The sequence below is a fragment of the Plecotus auritus genome, assembly GCF_963455305.1.
Source record: "Plecotus auritus genome assembly, chromosome: 7".
Lineage (NCBI taxonomy): Eukaryota > Metazoa > Chordata > Mammalia > Chiroptera > Vespertilionidae > Plecotus > Plecotus auritus.
The window spans coordinates 2,098,194-2,118,193 of record NC_137774.1 but is presented as its reverse complement, the minus strand read 5'-3'; the positions used below and the strand labels follow the sequence as shown (position 1 = coordinate 2,118,193).

Here is a 20,000-nt window from a genome sequence, read left to right as displayed (position 1 = left end):
CATCACCATCACCATCACCATCACCACCATCACCACCACTATCACCACCATCACCACCACCACCATCACCACCACCACCACCACCATCACCACCACCACCATCATCACCATCATCACCACCATCACCACCAGCACCATCACCACCATCACCACCACCACCACCACCATCACCACCATCACCACCATCACCACCACCATCACCACCACCATCACCAACACCATCACCACCATCACCACCACCACCACCACCATCACCACCACCACCACCACCATCACCACCACCATCACCACCACCACCAACACCACCAGCACCAGCACCACCAACACCACCAGCACCAGCACCATCACCACCATCACCACCACCATCACCACCACTATCACCAACACCACCAGCACCAGCACCACCATCACCACCACCACCACCACCATCACCACCATCATCACCATCACCACCACCACCACCACCGTCACCACCACCACCACCACCATCACCACCACCACCATCACCACCACCACCATCACCACCACCACCACCATCACCACCACCACCACCACCACCGTCACCACCGTCACCACCACCACCACCACCACCACCATCACCATCACCATCACCACCATCACCATCACCACCACCACCACCACCACCACCACCACCACCATCACCACCACCACCACCACCACCATCACCATCACCACCACCACCACCACCATCACCACCACCACCATCACCACCACCACCACCATCACCACCACCACCACCACCACCGTCACCACCGTCACCACCACCACCACCACCACCACCACCACCATCACCATCACCACCATCACCATCACCACCACCACCACCACCACCACCACCACCACCATCACCACCACCACCACCACCACCATCACCATCACCACCACCACCACTACCACCACCGTCACCACCACCACCACCACCATCACCACCATCACCATCACCAACACCACCACCACCATCACCATCACCATCACCACCATCACCACCACTATCACCACCATCACCATCACCATCGCCATCATCATCCCTGTCCCGTCCCCAGGTCACTTGGCTCTCTCTCCTGAGAGAAGCAGAGGAGGAGAGTGTCTATGGGTCCGGACGTGGCCAGGAAGTGGCCGGCTGGGCTGAGGGCCGTACCTGGAAGATGTTGGAGAGGTCCCTGAGGTTGAAGATGTAGTGGAACTTGATGGCCGTGGGAAGGAACGTGGCTGTGACTTTCTGGTGCAGGGCTGTTGTAGGAAGAACACCCACCCTGTGCACGCTCTCTGGCCTCAGGAAGGGCGAGGCTTAGGGTGTGTTCCCAAAGCAAGTGCACTGAGCCAGCGGCAATGTAAGAAATCTGCAGCCCTGGCCGGTGTGGCTCAGTGGATAGAGCGTCGGCCTGCGGACTCAAGGGTCCCAGGTTCGATTCCGGTCAAGGGCATGTACCTGGGCTGAGGGCACATCCCCAGTGAGGGGTGTGCAGGAGGCAGCTGATCGATGTTTCTCTCCCATCCATGTTTCTAACTCTCTCTCCCTCTCCCTTCCTCTCTGTGAAAAATCGATAAAATATTTAAAAAATAGAAATCTGCAGAGCAAGGTTGGGGGGCGGGGGGAGTCTGCTGCCCGGGCGACGTGCAAGTCATTTCTATACCCTGACCCTCCCCCCGCCCCCAGCAATCGGATTTCACAACATCTCCTGTGGAAACAGCATCGTTTAAGACATCGGTTGGAAAGTCGACATAAGAGGACAGAAAGCAGCCCCAGCCCCGTTAAAGCGGCGGGCTTTCCTGACGAGAGCGGGGGAGGCCAGCCGGCTTACCCAGGGCCGAGGCCACCAGCTGCCCGCTCATCCGCTGGACCACCAGGGGGGCCGAGCGATAGGTCAGGTGCTGGGACAGGATCGTGTTGTAGATGGTCGTGAGGGCCTCCTGGCCGGGGAAGCTCACGGCAAACACGCAGAAGTGGCGCTGCCGGACAACCACAGCCCCGCGTCAGGCGGCCTCGGGGACCTGCGCGTGGGAGCGTCTGTCCGCGCCGCCCAGTGTCTTGTGGCCGGAACGCCGTGTGTGTGCGTGTGTGTGTGAGTGCGCGTGTGCGTGAGTGCGCGTGTGCGTGTGTGCGTGAGTGCGTGTGTGCGTGTGTGTGCGCGCATGTGTGTGCACGTGTGCGTGTCCCATTAAACATTGGTCATATCTGAAACAACCAGATGCACGTCACGCTCTCAAGAAAAATGTTGGTGGAGCCCGGCCGGTGTGGCTCAGTGGTTGAGCATCAGCCTCTGCACCGGGAGGTCAAAGTTCGATTCCCGGTCAGGGCACACGTGGCGGGTTGGCTGGATCCCCAGTGTGGGGTGTGCAGGGGGCAGCTGGTCCATGATTCTTTCTTTCTTTTTTTTTAAATTATATATTTTTATTGATTTCAGAGAGGAAAGGAGAGGGAGAGAGAGAGAGAAACATGAATGATGAGAGAGAGAGTCATTGATCGGCTGCCTCCTGCACACCCCCCACTGGGGATCAAATCCGCAACCTGGGCGTGTGCCCTTGACCGGAATCGAACCTGGGACCCTTCGGTCCACAGGCTGACACTCTATCCACTGAGCCAAACCAGCCAGGGCATCCATGATTCTTTCTTATTGATTTCTCTCTCTCTCTCTCCCCCTTCCTCTCTGAAATCAATACAAATATATATATCTTTTTTTTAAAGAAAAGAAAAATGTTGGCGGAGGCAAGAGTGTCTCCGAGCCCAGGCCCCATCTGCTCAGGGACCGGAGGGGGGGTCCTGGCGGGTGCAGGCACAGCCCTGGGGTCCCACATCCTGGGCCAGGTGCAGGGTTATGCTTGCTGGTCATCTTAAACCCACACGTGACAGGGCGCCTGGAGCTTCATTTGCTGAATCTGCCAGCCCGCTGGGGTCCCGGGCCCGGCTGGCTGGCCTCTGACACCCGGCCCCCCGAACGTCCAGAGAAGTCAGCCTGCCGTCCTGATGGCCCCAAACAGGGCTTTTATTCTCATCTGCCCACGCGGCCCTCGGCCCGGCGGCTGCGGAATGAGTCGGGGCCGCCTACCTGGAGTCGGGGGTCGATGGTGAAGGAGCCGGAGGTGGGGTTCATGCAGGCCACGTACTGGCAGTTGTGGATGTCCTTCAGCGTCAGCTTCTGCCTGTCGTACCTGCGCGGGGACCCGCGTTGGGGTCCTGCCCCTCCCACCCCCCACCCTGGCCACATCCCCCCCGCCACCCCCCACCTCCCGCCACACCCCCCACCACACCCCCCGCCACACCCCCCGCCACACCCCCTAGCATGTGGCTGTGAAATGGTCGATCTCACCTCACGCCCACTGCCAGGCCCCCCCCCCCCCCCGCACCCCCTGCGCCCTGCGCGGCCGCCTCACCAGTGCCCGTGGTCCATGTGCTGGCGGATGAGCGTGTGCGGGGCCACCGTGCCGTACTTGTCCACCTCGGGCATGTTCATGTCGTCGATGAAGTAGATCAGCTTCTTGGTGCCGGGCGGCCCGTAGTTCCTGCCCGACTTCTTCTCCAGCGGCTTCTCCAGAACCCCTGGGGAGGGAGCGCTGCCACCAGGGGGCCCAGGATGTGGCCTAGAGGGGCCTCCACTCCCCGGTAAAGGAGGGGGTGGTGGGCGTCCTGGGTGGGGGGCGAGGGCTGCAGGAGCCTGTGCCCCTCAACCTGTGGCCCCCGCAGCTCGGTGGTGACAGGGGCCCCTGTGGGATCTGCCCGGAGCACGGGGGAGGGGCCTGGCCACCACCCGTCCCTCCTCTGGGGAGGGGGGCAGCGGGTGGGGGTGGGGGATGGAGAAGCAGCTGCAAGTCCCTGGGACAAGGACTGGGGGGGATGGACAGCCATGTGGCCGTGTGTGTGCAGGCTGGGTTATGCGGACCGACCCCTGCTCCCCCCTTCTTAACCTCCCCCTGCCCCCAGGCCTCCCCCTGCCCCCCGCCCCGCCCCCGCCCGCTCACCCTGCAGCATGGCGGAGGTGGTGTAGAAGTTGAAGGGCACGGCCTGCACCAGGTAGTCGTCCGTGTTCAGGCTCTCTAGCTTGTCGCCCATCAGCACCGACTTGCCCGACCCCGCGTTCCCCACCAGCATCACGGGCCACCGACTTGTCCATGAGCAGGTCCATGAAGTAGCGGATGCGGATGGTCTCGGTCGTGTGCACCAGGGAGGGCCTGGGAGGAGGGAGGAGGGAGGAGGGAGGAGGGAGGAGGGAGGAGGGAGGAGGGAGTGAGGGAGGAGGGAGGAGGGAGGAGGGAGGAGGGAGGGAGGGAGTGAGGGAGTGAGGGAGTGAGGGAGGAGGGAGGAGGGAGGAGGCTTGGGGAGGGGGGAGGAGGGAGGAGGGAGGAGGGAGGAGGGAGGAGGGAGGAGGGAGGAGGGAGGAGGGAGGAGAGAGTGAGGGAGGAGGGAGGAGGGAGGAGGGAGTGGAGGGAGGAGGGAGGAGGGAGTGAGGGAGGAGGGAGGAGGAGGAGGGAGGAGGGAGGAGGGAGGAGGGAGGAGGGAGTGAGGGAGGAGGGAGGAGGGAGGAGGAGGAGGGAGGAGGGAGGAGAGAGTGAGGGAGGAGGGAGGAGGGAGGAGGAGGGAGGAGGGAGGAGGGAGGAGGGAGGAGGGAGGAGGGAGGAGGGAGGAGGGAGGAGGGAGGGCGGAGGAGGGAGGAGGGAGGAGGGAGGAGGGAGTGAGGGAGGAGGGAGGAGGGAGGAGGGAGGAGGGAGGAGGGAGGAGGGAGGAGGGAGTGAGGGAGGAGGGAGGAGGGAGGAGGGAGGAGGGAGGAGGGAGGAGGGAGGGAGGAGGCTTGGGGAGCCGTGGCCCCCGGACACACCGTCTCCGGGGCGCTGGGCCGGCCCGGGCAGCTACCTGCAGCGGGACGTCGGGGTCCAGCTCGAAGGCGGGCACCTTGTCCATCCAGGGCAGGAACTTCTTGGTGTCGGGGTCCAGGTAGTAGTCGAAGGCTGCCCTGCGATGGGAACTTGATCGTTTTGAACTCGTTGATCCACCACTTGCTGAACTCGACCCGATAATCCACCAGCTGCGGAAGGCCAGGGGTGAGCGAGGCGCCGAGGGCCGGGGCCGCGTCCCCGCGCGGGCGGGCGGCGCCCACCTGGTCCTGGAACATGGCGCCCCCGAAGGCCCAGAAGCAGGCGAACACGAAGTAGAGCTCGTACAGCTCCTTGGGGGAGTCGGGCGGCGTGTTGCGCTCGGTGAGCAGGCACTCGAGCAGGTACAGGATGGTCTGGATCACCGTGACCTCGGGCACCGGCGTGATCTTCTTGAAGCCGAAGCGCAGCTTGTCCAGGCACATGGGCAGGTACTTGTCGAAGAGGATCATCAGGTTGGCCTTCTCCGACTGCACCTTGCGCTCTCGATCCAGCTGCTCACCACGCTGCGGAGGGCGGGAGGCGCGCTGAGGCCCGGCTGCGTGCTGGCCCCCCCCCCCCCCCGCAGCGTCTCTTCCTTCCGGGGCAGCGCCTGGCGCCTCCGCATGACTCTGGGGCCCCTGCCTGGCGCGCAGATCAGGGGCCGCTGAGGGCGCGTGCTCTGGTGCCGATATTCTAGCGATGGGGGCGCTACAGGCCCAGAGCAACCGGGCATCCCTACTGTCTCAGATGAAGCTCACACTGAGGGGGGGAGGGGAGGGAGGGGAGGGGAGGGGAGGGGGGGAGGGAGGGGAGGGGAGGGGAGGGGAGGGGAGGGAGGACAGGGGAGGGGATGGGAGGGGAGGGCAGGGGAGGGAAGGGGAGGGGAGGGGAGGACAGGGGAGGGATGGGAGGGAAGGGGAGGGGAGGGGAGGACAGGGGAGGGGATGGGAGGGGAGGGCAGGGGAGGGAAGGGGAGGGGAGGGGAGGGGAAGGGATGGGAGGGGAGGGCAGGGGAGGGAAGGGGAGGGGAGGGGAGGGGAAGGGAGGGGAGGGAAGAGGAGGGGAGAGGAGGGGAGGGGAGGGGAGGACAGAGGAGGGGAGGGGAGGGGAGGGGAGGACAGGGGAGGGGATGGGAGGGAAGGGGAGGGGAGGGGAGGACAGGGGAGGGGATGGGAGGGGAGAGCAGGGGAGGGAAGGGGAGGGGAGGGGAGGGGAAGGGATGGGAGGGGAGGGCAGGGGAGGGAAGGGGAGGGGAGGGGAGGGGAAGGGAGGGGAGGGAAGAGGAGGGGAGGGGAGGGGAAAGGAGGGAAGGGGAGGGGAGGGGAGGGGAGGGAGGGGAGGGGAGGGGTGGGGAGGGTTGGGGAGGGGAGAAAGATTTCGTGACATCATGGGGTCAGGGAGAGGGGATAGGAAATGAAGAGAGGAGAGAAGCAGGAACATCTCATCACATCATCAGGGCTCCTGGATCCAGCCCTGCCTGAAGCATGCTTGGCGAATTGAGCCAATAGACTTTCTCTACATGAGGCCTCCCGTCTGTGGGCCTTGTCTGCAGCACAGGACACTGACATCGGACACGCCCCAGCCTCGTCACGTGTGTAACTGACACGCCCCAGCCTCACCTCTCTGCCAGTTTGGAGCGGACAGAGACACCCCAACTCACGGGTTCCAGCCCAGATCCGCAGGGTTGATGTAGAGAATGCCGGCTCTGGAGACGGTGGCGGGCGTGGCGGTCCTCAGGTGGCTGATCTCGAACACCAGCCTCATGGTGCGGTTCAGGGGGATCCGCTCGTTGCTGGCCAGGGTGAGGACCTAGCGAGGGAGGGCCCCACGGTGGCTCCCAGCAGCCAAGGCACCATCGCCCGAGGGTGCCCCACACCGACACATCTCAGAACGAGGAGGAGGGAGCCGGGGACCCTGCACCCGGGCCCCACTGCTGACTGGCTCCCCCCAACCCGGCGTCTCTGTGTCCCTGACCCCCGTCCCCCCCTGCCCCCTCCTGCCTCGGGACAAGGGTTAGGATTGCACTCTCACACTATGTGGGCATCGACCCCTCCCCGGCCCCGGAGTCCTGCAGTTCCCCCCTGTGCTCGATTGAGAATCATCTTTTAAGCTGCCTCACGTAATTCTTCCTGCCAAGGTCTTAGCTATTTTCCCGCGTTATGCCAAGTAACTAGACTAGAAAGCTTTGCATGTCTGCACCCTCCACCATGCGCTGCCCAAAATGTCTAAGACAGGACACGCGTGGAGCGGGGTCACACATGGAGCGGGGACACACGTGGAGCGGGGTCGCACATGGAGCGGGGACGCACATGGAGCAGGGTCACACATGGAGCGGGGTGGAGCGGGGTCACGCGTGGAGCGGGGTCACGTGTGGAGCGCACCTTGTGACGTGGGACTTTCCGTCCATAACTGTCCGTGGGGAACCTCAGACAGACCCCGCCCCCGCCCCCGCCCCCCGCGTCCCGTCTGTGGCAGGTCTGTCTGCTGTGTGGGTGGATGGCGACGTGGGTCTGGGGGTTCTCGAAGCCCAGGAGCCCCTCAAACCTTGTTGTCGTCCATGACGGTGTTGAGAGACTCGATCCACATGGGGTCGATGTCCCCGTCCAGGACGATCCACTTGGGGCCGTCATGCGTGATGTTGGCCAGGTCCCGCATGATGGTCGAGAAGAGGCCTAGGAGCGAGCAGGGCTCTGAGGAGGGCTGGTGGGAGGAGGGTGGTGTGAGCAGGGATGGTGTTTGAAGGGTGGTGTGAGCAGGGCTGGTGGGAGCAGGGCTGGTGTGAGGAGGGCTGGTGTGAGGAGGGCTGGTGTGAGGAGGGCTGGTGTGAGCAGGGCTGGGAGGAGGGCTGGTGGGAGCAGGGCTGGGAGGAGGGCTGGTGGGAGCAGGGGTGTGAGGAGGGCTGGTGGGAGCAGGGCTGTGAGGAGGGCTGGTGGGAGGAGGGCTGTGAGGAGGGCTGGTGGGAGCAGGGCTGTGAGGAGGGCTGGTGGGAGCAGGGCTGGTGGGAGCAGGGCTGTGAGGAGGGCTGGTGTGAGGAGGGCTGGTGGGAGCAGGGCTGTGAGGAGGGCTGGTGTGAGGAGGGCTGGTGGGAGCAGGGCTGGTGGGAGCAGGGCTGTGAGGAGGGCTGGTGTGAGGAGGGCTGGTGGGAGCAGGGCTGTGAGGAGGGCTGGTGTGAGGAGGGCTGGTGGGAGCAGGGCTGGTGGGAGCAGGGCTGTGAGGAGGGCTGGTGGGAGCAGGGCTGTGAGGAGGGCTGGTGTGAGGAGGGCTGGTGGGAGCAGGGCTGGTGGGAGCAGGGCTGTGAGGAGGCTGGTGGGAGCAGGGCTGGTGGGAGCAGGGCTGTGAGGAGGCTGGTAGGAGCAGGGCTGTGAGGAGGGCTGGTGGGAGCAGGGCTGGTGGGAGCAGGGCTGTGAGGAGGGCTGGTGGGAGGAGGGCTGGTGGGAGCAGGGCTGGTGGGAGCAGGGCTGTGAGGAGGCTGGTGTGAGGAGGGCTGGTGGGAGCAGGGCTGGTGGGAGCAGGGCTGTGAGGAGGGCTGGTGGGAGCAGGGCTGATGGGAGCAGGGCTGTGAGGAGGCCGGTAGGAGCAGGGCTGTGAGGAGGGCTGGTTGGAGCAGGGCTGGTGGGAGCAGGGCTGTGAGGAGGCTGGTGGGAGCAGGGCTGTGAGGAGGGCTGGTGGGAGCAGGGCTGGTGGGAGCAGGGCTGTGAGGAGGGCTGGTGGGAGCAGGGCTGGTGGGAGCAGGGCTGTGAGGAGGCTGTGGGAGCAGGGCTGTGAGGAGGGCTGGTGGGAGCAGGGCTGGTGGGAGCAGGGCTGTGAGGAGGCTGGTAGGAGCAGGGCTGGTGGGAGCAGAGCTGGTGGGAGGAGGGCTGTGAGGAGAGCTGGTGGGAGCAGGGCTGGTGGGAGGAGGGCCGTTGGGAGGAGGGCTGGTGGGAGCTGACAGGTGATGTGGGACCATCTCCCCCAGGACTTGAGGCCCCTCCCTCCGCCTGGGCCATGCTGGCCCCCTGCGGGTGCTCTCTGCTCTCACAGGACCATCCTTTGCACCAGGTGTAGGGGTGCCAGAGGCCCGCCTTTCCCTGGGCTGGCCCCCTGCGGATGCTCTCTGCTCTCACAGGACCATCGTCTGCACCAGGTGTAGGGGTGCCCGAGGCCCGCCTTTCCCTGGGCTGGCCCCCTGCGTGTGCTCACTGCTCTCACAGGACCATCGTCTGCACCAGGTGCAGGGGTGCCTGAGGCCCACCTTACCCGGGCTGGCCCGGCAGGGGCAGGTCTCCACACGTGCCCCCCGTCAGAGCGCCCACTGGCGCCCCCGCCCCACGCCCCGGCCGCTGCTCCGTTACCGTCTTTCCACTCCCTGGTCGCCGGGTTGATGATGCCGAAGAGCTCGTCGCAGGTGACGGCCTTGGGGTCCAGGTCCACGGCCACCGGCTTCCTCTTCATGTTCTGGTAGGTCTTGTTGAGGGACTTGAGCACCTGGCGGAGGGGGTCACGGGGGGTCACTCGAGGCGGGGCCGCGGGGCGACGCCCACCGGGGACTCAGAGCCCAGACCCCCGCCCGGGGTGGCTTTGCTTTGGTGACACACAGGAGGGTTTGTGTCCCCCAGACGGAGCCGGGAGGCACACAGGGGGCCGCGTTCCGGTCTCAGACGGCACGGGCACCGGCCTGGCCTCCACGCTGAGCCTGGGGAGAGCCATTAGCTTCCCGATGACAACATTACCCACACTCACGGGGGAAGGTGCTCACGGGGGGGAGGTGCTCACGGGGGGAGGTGCTCACGGGGGTAAGGTGCTCACGGGGGTAAGGTGCTCACGGGGGGAGGTGCTCACGGGGGGGGGAGGTGCTCACGGGGGAAGGTGCTCACGGGGAAGGTGCTCACGGGGGGGGGAAGGTGCTCACGGGGGTAAGGTGCTCACGGGGGGAGGTGCTCACGGGGGGGGGAGGTGCTCACGGGGGAAGGTGCTCACGGGGAAGGTGCTCACGGGGGGGGGAAGGTGCTCACGGGGGGAGGTGCTCACGGGGGAGGGAAGGTGCTCACGGGGGAAGGTGCTCACGGGGGAAGGTGCTCACGGGGAAGGTGCTCACGGGGGGGGAGGTGCTCACGGGGGTAAGGTGCTCACGGGGGGAGGTGCTCACGGGGAAGGTGCTCACGGGGGGGGAGGTGCTCACGGGGGTAAGGTGCTCACGGGGGGAGGTGCTCACGGGGGAAGGTGCTCACGGGGAAGGTGCTCACGGGGAAGGTGCTCACGGGGAAGGTGCTCACGGGGGAGGGAAGGTGCTCACGGGGGGGGGGAGGTGCTCACGGGGGAAGGTGCTCACGGGGGAGGGAAGGTGCTCACGGGGGAGGGAAGGTGCTCACGGGGGGAGGTGCTCGGGGGGGGAGGTGCTCGGGGGGGGAGGTGCTCACGGGGGAGGGAAGGTGCTCACGGGGGGAGGTGCTCGGGGGGGGGGAGGTGCTCACGGGGGAAGGTGCTCACGGGGGAGGGAAGGTGCTCACGGGGGAGGGAAGGTGCTCACGGGGGGAGGTGCTCACGGGGGAGGGAAGGTGCTCACGGGGGAGGGAAGGTGCTCACGGGGGAGGGAAGGTGCTCACGGGGGGAGGTGCTCGGGGGGGGGAGGTGCTCAGGGGGGGGAGGTGCTCACGGGGGGAGGTATTTACAAGGGGGGGGGGAAGTACGGGACAGGAACGACCGAGCCCTCCGCCCAGAGGCAAAGGCTGAGGACACTGTGGTGCTGCGCGTGTCCAGGCGCCCCGATGTGCGCACAGGTGAACCCGCCTCCCGAGCGTGGGGCCTGCCCGTGAGAAGGTGTCCCTTCAGCAAACGGGGCGGCAGCGCCTGCCTTTGCAGGAAACCCTGTGCCCCGTCGTCAGCACTTGGAGGGGATGCGCTGAGAGCACAGGAGACCCCGCGGCGTCTGGCTGCTGAGAGGCTGGTCACGGGCCACCTCGCTTTCACCCCCAGGACTGGCCGGGGCTGAGAGGCTGGTCACGGGCCACCTCGCTTTCACCCCCAGGACTGGCCGGGGCTGAGAGGCGCAGGCGGGGGGCTGCCCCCGTGAAGCCAGGAGAAGGGCCCATCGAGGGACCAGGGTCCCGTGGCCACTGTCTGCCTCCTCCCCGACCCAGCACAGCCCTCCCTGGCCCCCCCATGGGGCTGGGGTCCCCGGAGTCCCTGGGCGGGGTCGCGGCGGGGCAGGGGGCGGGGGGGCGGCGGGGGCACCTGCCTGGGACTTGCCGCTGCCCGCGTTGCCGATGACGAACACCGAGTGGCGCACCTGCAGCAGCTCCTCCAGCTGCACCACCTTCAGCACGAAGCTGTCCTCCGCCTGCAGCTTCAGCTCCACCACGCTCTGCTTGATGATCTGGGGGACACGGGGGGCGTGGGCACAGGGGGGCACAGGGGGGGCGTGGGCATGGGGGGGCGTGGGCACAGGGTGGCATGGGCACGGGGGGTGTGGGCACAGGGGGGCATGGGCACAGGGGGGCATGGGCACGGTGGGAGCACGGGGGGGCGTGGGCACGGAGGGACAGGGGGGCGTGGGCACGGGGGGGTGTGGGCACGGGGTGGCATGGGCACAGGGGGGCATGGGCACAGGGGGGCATGGGCACGGGGGGCGTGGGCACAGGACCAGGCTGTGTTCTGGGCAGGGAGCCTCCTGCCCGGGCGACACCACAGGGAGCAGTGACCCCCAGGTGCTGTGTCTCCGTGCCCCCCCCTGAGGCTGCGAGACCTGCACGGTTTGCCCGATGCCCTCAGCCCCTCTGAGACCCCAGCATTGAGCGAGGACTGGCCAGGGCTGAGAGGCGGCCGCGTGTGCGACCATCCGGACTGGGTGATGAGGCCACCGACTCCAACGTCGCGCCTGCCCCCCCCCCCCCCCCGCCCCAGGTGCCAGTCCTGCTCGCGGCAGGAAGGAAACGCCCCGGGCGGGCGGGACCCACCTTCTCAAAGTTCAGGTCCCGCTTCCGGGGCACCTCCAGGGCCGGGAAAAGGTCCCCGATCAGCCCCATGAACACGGGCAGGTCGTCCGTCACAATCTTGGGGATGTTGAAGTCCCTCAGCGCCCGCATGAGCACCTGGTCCTCCGCGCGGCTGGGGTCGCCCCTCTTGAGGGAGCCGGCCACCACCAGCACGGACTTGATGGCCCGCAGGCCCCAGTCGTAGTGATCCTGCGGGCGAGGGTGCCGTGTGAGCGCCCCCGGGGGCCGGCCGGCGGTGCCCGCGCCCGAGGGGGTCCTGGGGTCAGGAGGGCGGGCAGAGGCTGGGGCAGGGGCTGGGCCAGGCCAGCGTGGGGAGCGAGCGGGGCCCAGAGCTCCGGCTGGCGGTGCCCTTGCCCGAGGGGGTCCTGGGGTCAGGAGGGCGGGCAGGGCTCGGCCAGGCCAGCGTGGGGAGCGAGCGGGGCCCGGAGGTCCAGCCGGCGCCCGCACACACCTGCTTGGAGAGCAGCTCCTTGCACAGGGTGTAGAGCGTGATGAACTTCCTGGCCAGCAGGCGGGCGTCCAGGAAGCCCTCGGCCACCAGCATGATCTCGCAGATGAGCTCGAAGTCGGGCACCACCATCGCGCAGGGCCTGCGAGGGGTCCGCGGGTCAGCCCAGGCCCCTCCCCACCCACGGTGCACTCACCTGCCTGTGGCGAGTGGGGGAGACACAGCATGGCTGGTCTCGACGCCAGGGCTGGACTGGGCTCCCAGCCGCCTCCCCTCCGTTCTCCCCACCCTCAGGCCCTGCGCTTGCGCCCCTCCACCCTTCTCTGGGGGTCCCCCTGCACCCTGGCTGCCGTAGTCTCCAGGAGGGACCCTGCCCTGGGGGGACAGCCCAGGGGATGGGCATCTGCTCTTTAGGGGGGCCTGGCCGGCTGGGTCCCCTCTGCCCCGGGACCCCCTTCTGCACCAGTTCTTCCCTCTCCCGGCTCCTCCCCTGCCCGCCTCCCCCTCCCCCACGCACCTGAACAAGGCCTTCAAGTTCTCGGGCAGCTCCGTGCGCCCCGCGTACCCGGGGTTCATGGTGATGAAGATGCCGACCGTGGGGATGAGGCCGATCATCTCCCCCAGGAAGTTGAAGGTCTTTTTCTTGGCCCGAATGGCATCCTGGACGCACTTGACCTAGGCCAGTGGTCGGCAAAGTCATTAGTCAACAGAGCGGCAAACCGCATGTGGCTCGCGAGCCGTCGTTTGCCGACCACTGACGTAGGCCGTCGGCACGCAGACAGCCGGCGTGGGGCCGCGCAGCTTCATTTGCGGGGCAGCGCGTGGCGACGGCTTTGCAGAGGACCCCCTGGTCTCTCTCTGTTTAAATTGAACTTTAAATCTTGAGACGCCCGTGGATTCACATGTAAGACCGAGCGCCGGGGCGCCCCCACGTGCTCCACGCCGCGGCCCCACGGTCCCCTCTGGCACGGCTGGGGTGCAGACACCACGGGCACGGATGTGGACAGGCAGGACACGGGGCGTACCTGTCACTGGGAGGCCCCTCCAGGCACCTCTGCAGCCACACCCCCTCCCGCCCGCCCGTCTGCGATGCTGTCCTCCGTGGAGGGCCTGCGTGGACCGCCCAGCGCATCACCCGAGGTCCTGAGGAGGCCCCAGGTGCTGTGTGCGGTGTGTCCTGCATCGCTGCGCACTGCCCCACCCCCGCTGTTCCTGCGGGCAGTGACCATCAGTCCCCCGAGGGCAGGCAGGCCGCCTGCAGGAGGCTGGTCCCAGGGGCCATCCGAGCCGGCCGAGGCTGCAACCCTCCCAGCCGCCACGCGAGGGCGCCCCACGTTCACGGTTAACACCTTTCAAAGGCCTCCTGCCCAAGTCTCCCCAGAACTCTCCTCTCCTTGGGGGAACAGGGCTGGGGGGGACCCCTCAGAATTCCTTGCTGCCCCGCCGCTGCGGGAGCCCCTCCTTCGCTTCCGTTCCAGTTCTCGCTCCTTCCTTCCAGTCAACACACATCTAGTGCCGGAGGCGGCTCTACTTAAGGCCCGGGGTCTGCTCGCTGACTTTTGGGGCGGGGGGAGGGGTGGGCGGTAACTCTGCTGCTGCGCTGGGGTTAGGGGTCCCCAAGGCAATGGCCAGCACTGCCCGAGGGTCTAGGGGGACCCTCGCTTCTCTCCGTCTCGGACAATTCCGTGCAGAGGTGGGAAACCTGAGTGGAGGGTGTCAGCTCCCCACATCCACCCCTGACCTTGCAGCGAACCTGGGTCATCGAACCCATTTCACAGATTAGAGGGCGGAGGCCCAGAGAGTTTAAATCTCCGGCAAGCCCTGCTCCCCCCGGTCCCCGCCTCCCCACCCCATCCTGCGCTCTGGCCCGAGGGTTCCCCAAACACCGGAGCGCACCCCCTCCTCTCCTTCTATCTCCCTGGTCTCCCTCTCTCCCTCTTCTCCCCCACACTCTTGTCTAACTAACAAACCCCTGTGCATCCTTCAACACCCAGCTCCTTGGCACCGGCAACAAGACCCTCTGTCCGGGTCCCCGCACCCCATCCAGTCCCACAGAACCCCCTCCACAGCCGATTCCCACAGTTTTCACTTCTGCTCGCCCAGCCAGAGGGCGGCCCCCGGCGGACAGGGCTGGGGTCTCGCTTATCTCTGGGGCCCCTGGTCGGGCTGGACACACGGGCCCCACACGGGGAAGCTGACGTGCCCGAGTCCCCGTGCTTGACCCAGCGGCCGCCCGGCCCGGCCCGGCCCGGCCCTACCTGCACGGCAATGACAGACAGGACCTCCACCGAGATGCGGTTAAACTCGTCGAAGCAGCCCCAGGCTCCGGTCTGGGCCAGGCCCTTGTAGATGTTGCCACAGGACTGGGAAGGCGGAGTGGAGGAGGGAGGGGAGACCCCGTGAGCTGGCCCGCGGCTGCCCGCCCCTCGGGAGCCCCTGCCCCTGCGGCTGCAGCCGGGAAGGGGGAGGGGAGGGGAGGCGCAGGAGGCCCGGCCCCGCACCTTGTAGTCCATCTGCTCGGAGCAGTTGAAGACGTACACCATGGTGCCCAGGGCCCGGCCCAGGTCCTTGGTGGTCTCGGTCTTGCCTGTCCCGGCCGGGCCGGCGGGGGCGCCTCCCATGATCAGGTGGAGGGACTGGGTCAGGGTGATGTAGCACCTGCGAGGGACCAAGGTTAACGCCGAGGCCAGGGGCTCGGCCACACCCGCTCGGCCCCGCAGGCAGGGAGGGGCGTGAGACGCGGCCGAGGGGCGAGCTTGGTGCCAGGTCCCAGGCACCCCACGTCCCGAGGTTCGCTCTGAACCCCGCTGCTCGACCCCCAACGAGCTCGCGAGGCTTCACACAGCATCATCCCCACGTTGCCGGCCCTCAGAGAGGTTAAGCCACCCCTCAGGCCACGCGGCGCCCTGGGCCGGGCCCCGGGCAGACAGCTCCCACCTCAGGCCCCCCTGGACCCCAGTGCCTGGTTCTTCCAGCCCCGCCGGACATTGGGGTCCGAGGATGCGAAGAGCTGCGGCGAGGAGCCCGCGGAAGGCCCGTGCTTCCCTCCCCGAGCGGCCAGGGTCGGGCGGCGCACCCACCTGTCCGTGAGCGGGGTGATGACCAGCCGGGGCGTGTTGCCCAGGTACTCGTAGGAGTACTGGATCTGGGCGTCGCAGATGTTGGCGAAGCAATGCCTCTTCTCCTCGTCCCAGCGGTGGCGCAGCTGCGACTGCCAGGTGAAGGCCTGGGAGCTCTCCACCTGCGGGGCCCGAGCGCCAGCCGTCAGGGCGCCGTCCCCGTGCCCAGGCCCGCGCCCGCCCCTCCCTCCCCGTTCCCCCGCCAGCCGGCGCAGGGCGAGTCTCGGTGAGGGACAAGGGGAGGTGCCCAGGAACAGAGCCGCCTCCCGGGAAGAGGCGGTGTGGGGGCCGGAGTCCCCGGCGCTGCCCCCCGCCCCCGGGGCCGGTGCCTTGGCGGTGATCATCTTGGCCACCACGTCCCGCGCGTGCACGTCGATGGTGCAGATGGTCATGATCTTCATCCTGTCGCCCGCGTTCAGGTTCCCGATGAGCAGAGTGATGAGCACGTTCAGCTGGCTGATCTGCGGGGGCAACGGCCTTCGGTGGGGCCCGGGGGCCCGCCACCCTCGGGGGTGCCCGGGCTGCGGGGGTCGCTGGGGCTCCCTCCGGGGAGGGGAGACCGACCGCCGTGTCGTTCCCAAGAATGAAACGCAGGAGAAGGTTCTCCACGGCCCCCAGCTGGGGGTGGGGCAGCTGAGGCGCGGCCCCCCGGGGTGCCACGGGGCCGCCAACAGTGACGGAGGAGAGGGAAGCTGGTGCCGTGGGCGGAGCGGGCGGGAAGTGAAAACGGGATCTTAAAGCATCAGAGACCAGTTTCCCATAAAAATGAGCCGTTGGATGTCTGTTTTCACATGTATCTCTACATATATGAACCCCAGAAGATTGACAACAGCATATTATATACCAGCCGTGGGCAAACTACGGCCCGCGGGCTGGATCCGGCTGTTCTATCCGGTTCTCTTGCTCTCCCCTCCGCTCCTTTACTTTGAATTTATATGAGTTCACACAAACACTCCATCCATGCTTTTGTTCCAGCCCTCCGGTCCAGTTTAAGAACCCATTGTGGCCCTCGAGTCAAAAAGTTTGCCCACCCCTGTTATATACGGTTAACGTGCTACTACTGAATAGTGCTAGAATAATAACTAGGTAATATGGTGACAGTGGTTACATCTGGGTATGGGTTATCGTAGCTTTTCCTTCTCCCATTTCTTTTTAAAGAGTGGTAGTTTAATTTAAAAAAATTCTTTTATATGTATTTTTATTGGTTTCAGAGAGGAAGGGAGGGGGAGAGAGAGGGAAACGTCAATGATGAGAGAGAATCATTGATCGGCTGCCTCCTGCATGCCCCCTACTGGAGCCCACAACCCGGGCACGGGCCCTTGACAGGGACCCTTCGGTCCACAGGCCAACGCTCTATCCATTGAGCCAAACCGGCCAGGGCCCTTCTTCCACTTAAAGATCACCTTAGGTTTCTCAGTTCCTAATCAGGAATCTTTTTTAAAAAAAAAAAATGGCTGGCGGTAGCCTTTGTCCATTTCCAGGCAAGAAATTAAAGCCAGGTCTGGGTAAGGCGGCTACTCGGGCCGAGCCACGGGCGCTGCCAACTACGGGCCTCTCCTCGTGGGACGCAGGGCTCTGTTCCCCGAGAAGCTCGGGCCCAGAGTCCGGGCGAAGTTTCCCGCGGGCGCGGCCCACGCACCTGCTTCTTGTTGTAGTCCTTGATGGCGTTCTCGTACCCTTCCTCCAGCCGCGCGAACGCCATGCCCACCTCCGTGGTCCACCAGATCTGGGTGCACGTGAGCGCCACCTGCCGGCAGAGGGCGCACGGCGCTGGGTGAGCCGCGCTCCTGCCCCCGCAGCGCAGCTGAGACAACCCCCTCGGCTGGCGGACCCCCCCGCCCCCCCGCTGGCGGACCCCCGTCCCGCCGCCCACCTGGGCTGGGTAGTCGAAGATCCACTGCTCCCTGGGCTTCTCCTCGTAGGTCACCACGGCCTCCGGGATCTCGTGGCGCAGCGTGGCGCACATACGGTCCAGCACGCGGTTCAGCCACACCTCCACCTGTGGGCAGAGGGCCGAGGAGGGAGCCACGCTGACCCGAGAGGCTGTGCGCACGCATCTCGTGCCGAAGACTTGCTTTGTTATCCAAACAATTTAATATGGGGCCCTAGCCCGCGTGGCTCAGTGCATAGAGCGTCGGCCTGCGCACCAAAGGGACCCGGGTTCGATTCCGGCCAGTGGCAGGCTCCTCCCTGGCCCGGGCCCTGGTCCCCGCGTGTGCAGGAGGCAACCAATTCATGTGTTTCTCTCACGTCAGTGTTCCTCTCTGACTTTCCCTCTCTCTTCCACTGTCTCTAATAATCAATGGATAAATTCCTCGTGGGAGGATTAAAAAAATAAAAAAATTTGATATTGGAATATTGGTCATCACCTTCCCCCAGGATGGAGGTGTCAGGGAGAAGGACCAACTGGAAAAACGGGGCTGGGAAGCTGGGTGTGGGGGTGCTGGGGTCATGTGCAGGCAGTTTCTGGGCAGAGGGAGGGAGGGAGACCAGGGAAAAATCTAGAATCTAGAAGAGGAGACAGGCTAGTCTGAGCCCCCGAGGCGTTGCTGACACTCAGAGATGCTGCATCGGTGTGTCCCCGCCCCCGCCCCCCCTCACCACGACCCCCGCCCCCCGTCCTCAAGGATTCTGACCAGTGGAGTCTCCCCCCCGCCCCCCGCTCCTCAGTGCATGGTCTGGGGGTCCAGGATCGTCACCCGGGACAAACTGGCCCACAAGCCTTGTTTGTATCTCAAATCCAAACCCGCACCTGACTGCCATGGGGGGTGGGAGGAGCCAGACAGGGTCACGGTCGCTTTTGAACCGCGAGTCCAGCTTGGGCGTCCCGTGCTGTGGCTCATGGTCACGGCTAAGGAGCCCCAGGCTGGACCGAGTCTGGACAAAGTGTGATGGACCGGTCTGGCCCCGCCCCGCCCCGCCCCGCCCTCCCTGGCAGTCGGTGCCGAGTCCACGTCGCCCAATCTCGGGGTGTCTTGCGTGAGGTTCCCCCGCCCCCCAAGCTGACTTGCCTCCAGGGGAATAGTTTCCTTAGGCCAGTGGTCGGCAAACTCATTAGTCAACAGAGCCGCAGGTTGCCGACCACTGCCTTAGGCTGATGTCAAACGGCGGTCCTGAGGCGGCTGCTGGATCGATACCGGGCAGCGGGATGTAGGGGAGGGGCAGCCGGACCGTTCGCTGGGAGAGGGGCCCAGGGTACCCCGGGAAGGGGCCTCCGGCATCGGGCAAAGCGGGGTGAGGACTCGGGTCCGGTGTGCGGGGCCCTCCGAAGCCACAGAGCAATCCCCGGCACCCGCGCCCGCTCCTCCCCCCTCTCCCGTCCTTTCCTTCTTCTCTCAAGGGCGCCCCCTCACCCTGCGGAAGGCTGTGCCAGGAATTCTAGAAACCAGTCCTTGGAGCACGCGTCCTATGAAGGCGGGGAAGAGGAGACACCCCCGGCGCGGGCACGCAGCTCTGACACGCCCTGCCCCGTCACCCCGAGGGTGGGGTCCCCGTCTGCGCCCCGTGACCTGCACCCGCGCCCACCTGGCCGGAGAGGTCGCACTCCTGGTCGAAGTCCATGTACTCGTCCTCCTTGCTGTACATGCCCAGCCCCGTCTTGATCGGCTTCTCGTTCTCGTCCAGCTGGAACTTGAGTTTGCACAGGCTGTCGAAGAGCTTGGACAGGTGGCGGCTCACCTGGACGGGGCGGGGGGCAGGCGGGGGGACATCAGGATGGTGCGGCCGACGCGCGCCGAGGGGTCTCGCAGCCCGCGGTCCTTGGCGGTTGGGAGCACCTTTCTTTCCGGGGGGGTAAGCTCCCCCTTCCCTGGCCAACGTTCACTAAACTCGCTCAGCCAGCCCCCGCTGGTGTGGCTCAGGGGCTAGAGCATCAGCCTGCGGACTGAAGGGTCCCGGGTTCGATTCCAGCCAAGGGCACATGCCTGGGTTGCAGGCTCAATCCCCAGTAGGGGATGTGCAGGAGGCAGCCGATCCATGATTCTCTCTCATCATTGATGTTTCTATCTCTCTCTCCCTTCCTCTCTGAAATCAATAAAGAAATATATTTAAAAAAAACTCGCTCAGCCAACATCGGGGACCCGCGGAGCTGCCCGGGCAGGCCTGGGGCAGGGTCCTGGCTGCGGACGAGGGTCTGTCCCGGGATTTCTCCTCCCTGAGAAGCTCTGGCCCAGCCACGAGGCCTGTTTCCCCGTCACACGCTCAGGCCTGCCCTCTGGGGCCACCCTTGTGTCCCCGCCCCCGTGGTGCGTCCCACAGCTTAACGGTTAAAATAAAAGACAGGGTGGGCAAAAGTAGGGTTACACCTGTGAGTGCCGGGACACGGGGCTTATCCTTGTACTTACACAAGCAACTGTGACCTGACCTCTGCTGTCCCGTCCAGCCGCTCCCCCCCGCCCCCGACTGGTCAGGTGACCTGCCCTCTGTCTGAAGAGCCTGGGGCAACCTTTCCCTCCCTCCTGGGACCGGGCTTTATTAGGAGGAGGGGGGTGAGGGGGGAGGCCACCTAGTGAGTGAGCATCTCAGAAAAGAGTCTCACTGGGCCTCCGGCATCAAACCCACTTTCCGGATGAGCAAACTGAGGCCCAGGAGGTA

The 20,000-nt window shown here is 65.9% G+C and overlaps 1 protein-coding gene across 1 annotated transcript in view; it reads right to left on the bottom strand.

Moving 5' to 3' along the window:
- Window positions 1-20,000, bottom strand: part of DNAH17 (dynein axonemal heavy chain 17) — a gene marked incomplete at its 5' end in the record, with an annotated part of 69,563 nt that overhangs the window by 27,611 nt on the left and 21,952 nt on the right. Inside the window, 25 exon segments of the mRNA XM_080680868.1 lie at window positions 1,160-1,251; window positions 1,824-1,971; window positions 3,069-3,171; window positions 3,394-3,559; window positions 3,979-4,120; window positions 4,122-4,184; window positions 4,186-4,188; window positions 4,868-4,961; window positions 4,963-5,039; window positions 5,112-5,371; window positions 5,374-5,393; window positions 6,530-6,678; window positions 7,414-7,541; window positions 9,201-9,333; window positions 11,084-11,221; window positions 11,802-12,029; window positions 12,292-12,430; window positions 12,806-12,963; window positions 14,547-14,651; window positions 14,790-14,946; window positions 15,369-15,529; window positions 15,737-15,868; window positions 17,047-17,154; window positions 17,281-17,406; window positions 18,933-19,165. Coding sequence (XP_080536994.1) covers window positions 1,160-1,251; window positions 1,824-1,971; window positions 3,069-3,171; window positions 3,394-3,559; window positions 3,979-4,120; window positions 4,122-4,184; window positions 4,186-4,188; window positions 4,868-4,961; window positions 4,963-5,039; window positions 5,112-5,371; window positions 5,374-5,393; window positions 6,530-6,678; window positions 7,414-7,541; window positions 9,201-9,333; window positions 11,084-11,221; window positions 11,802-12,029; window positions 12,292-12,430; window positions 12,806-12,963; window positions 14,547-14,651; window positions 14,790-14,946; window positions 15,369-15,529; window positions 15,737-15,868; window positions 17,047-17,154; window positions 17,281-17,406; window positions 18,933-19,165 — 3,263 coding nt within the window.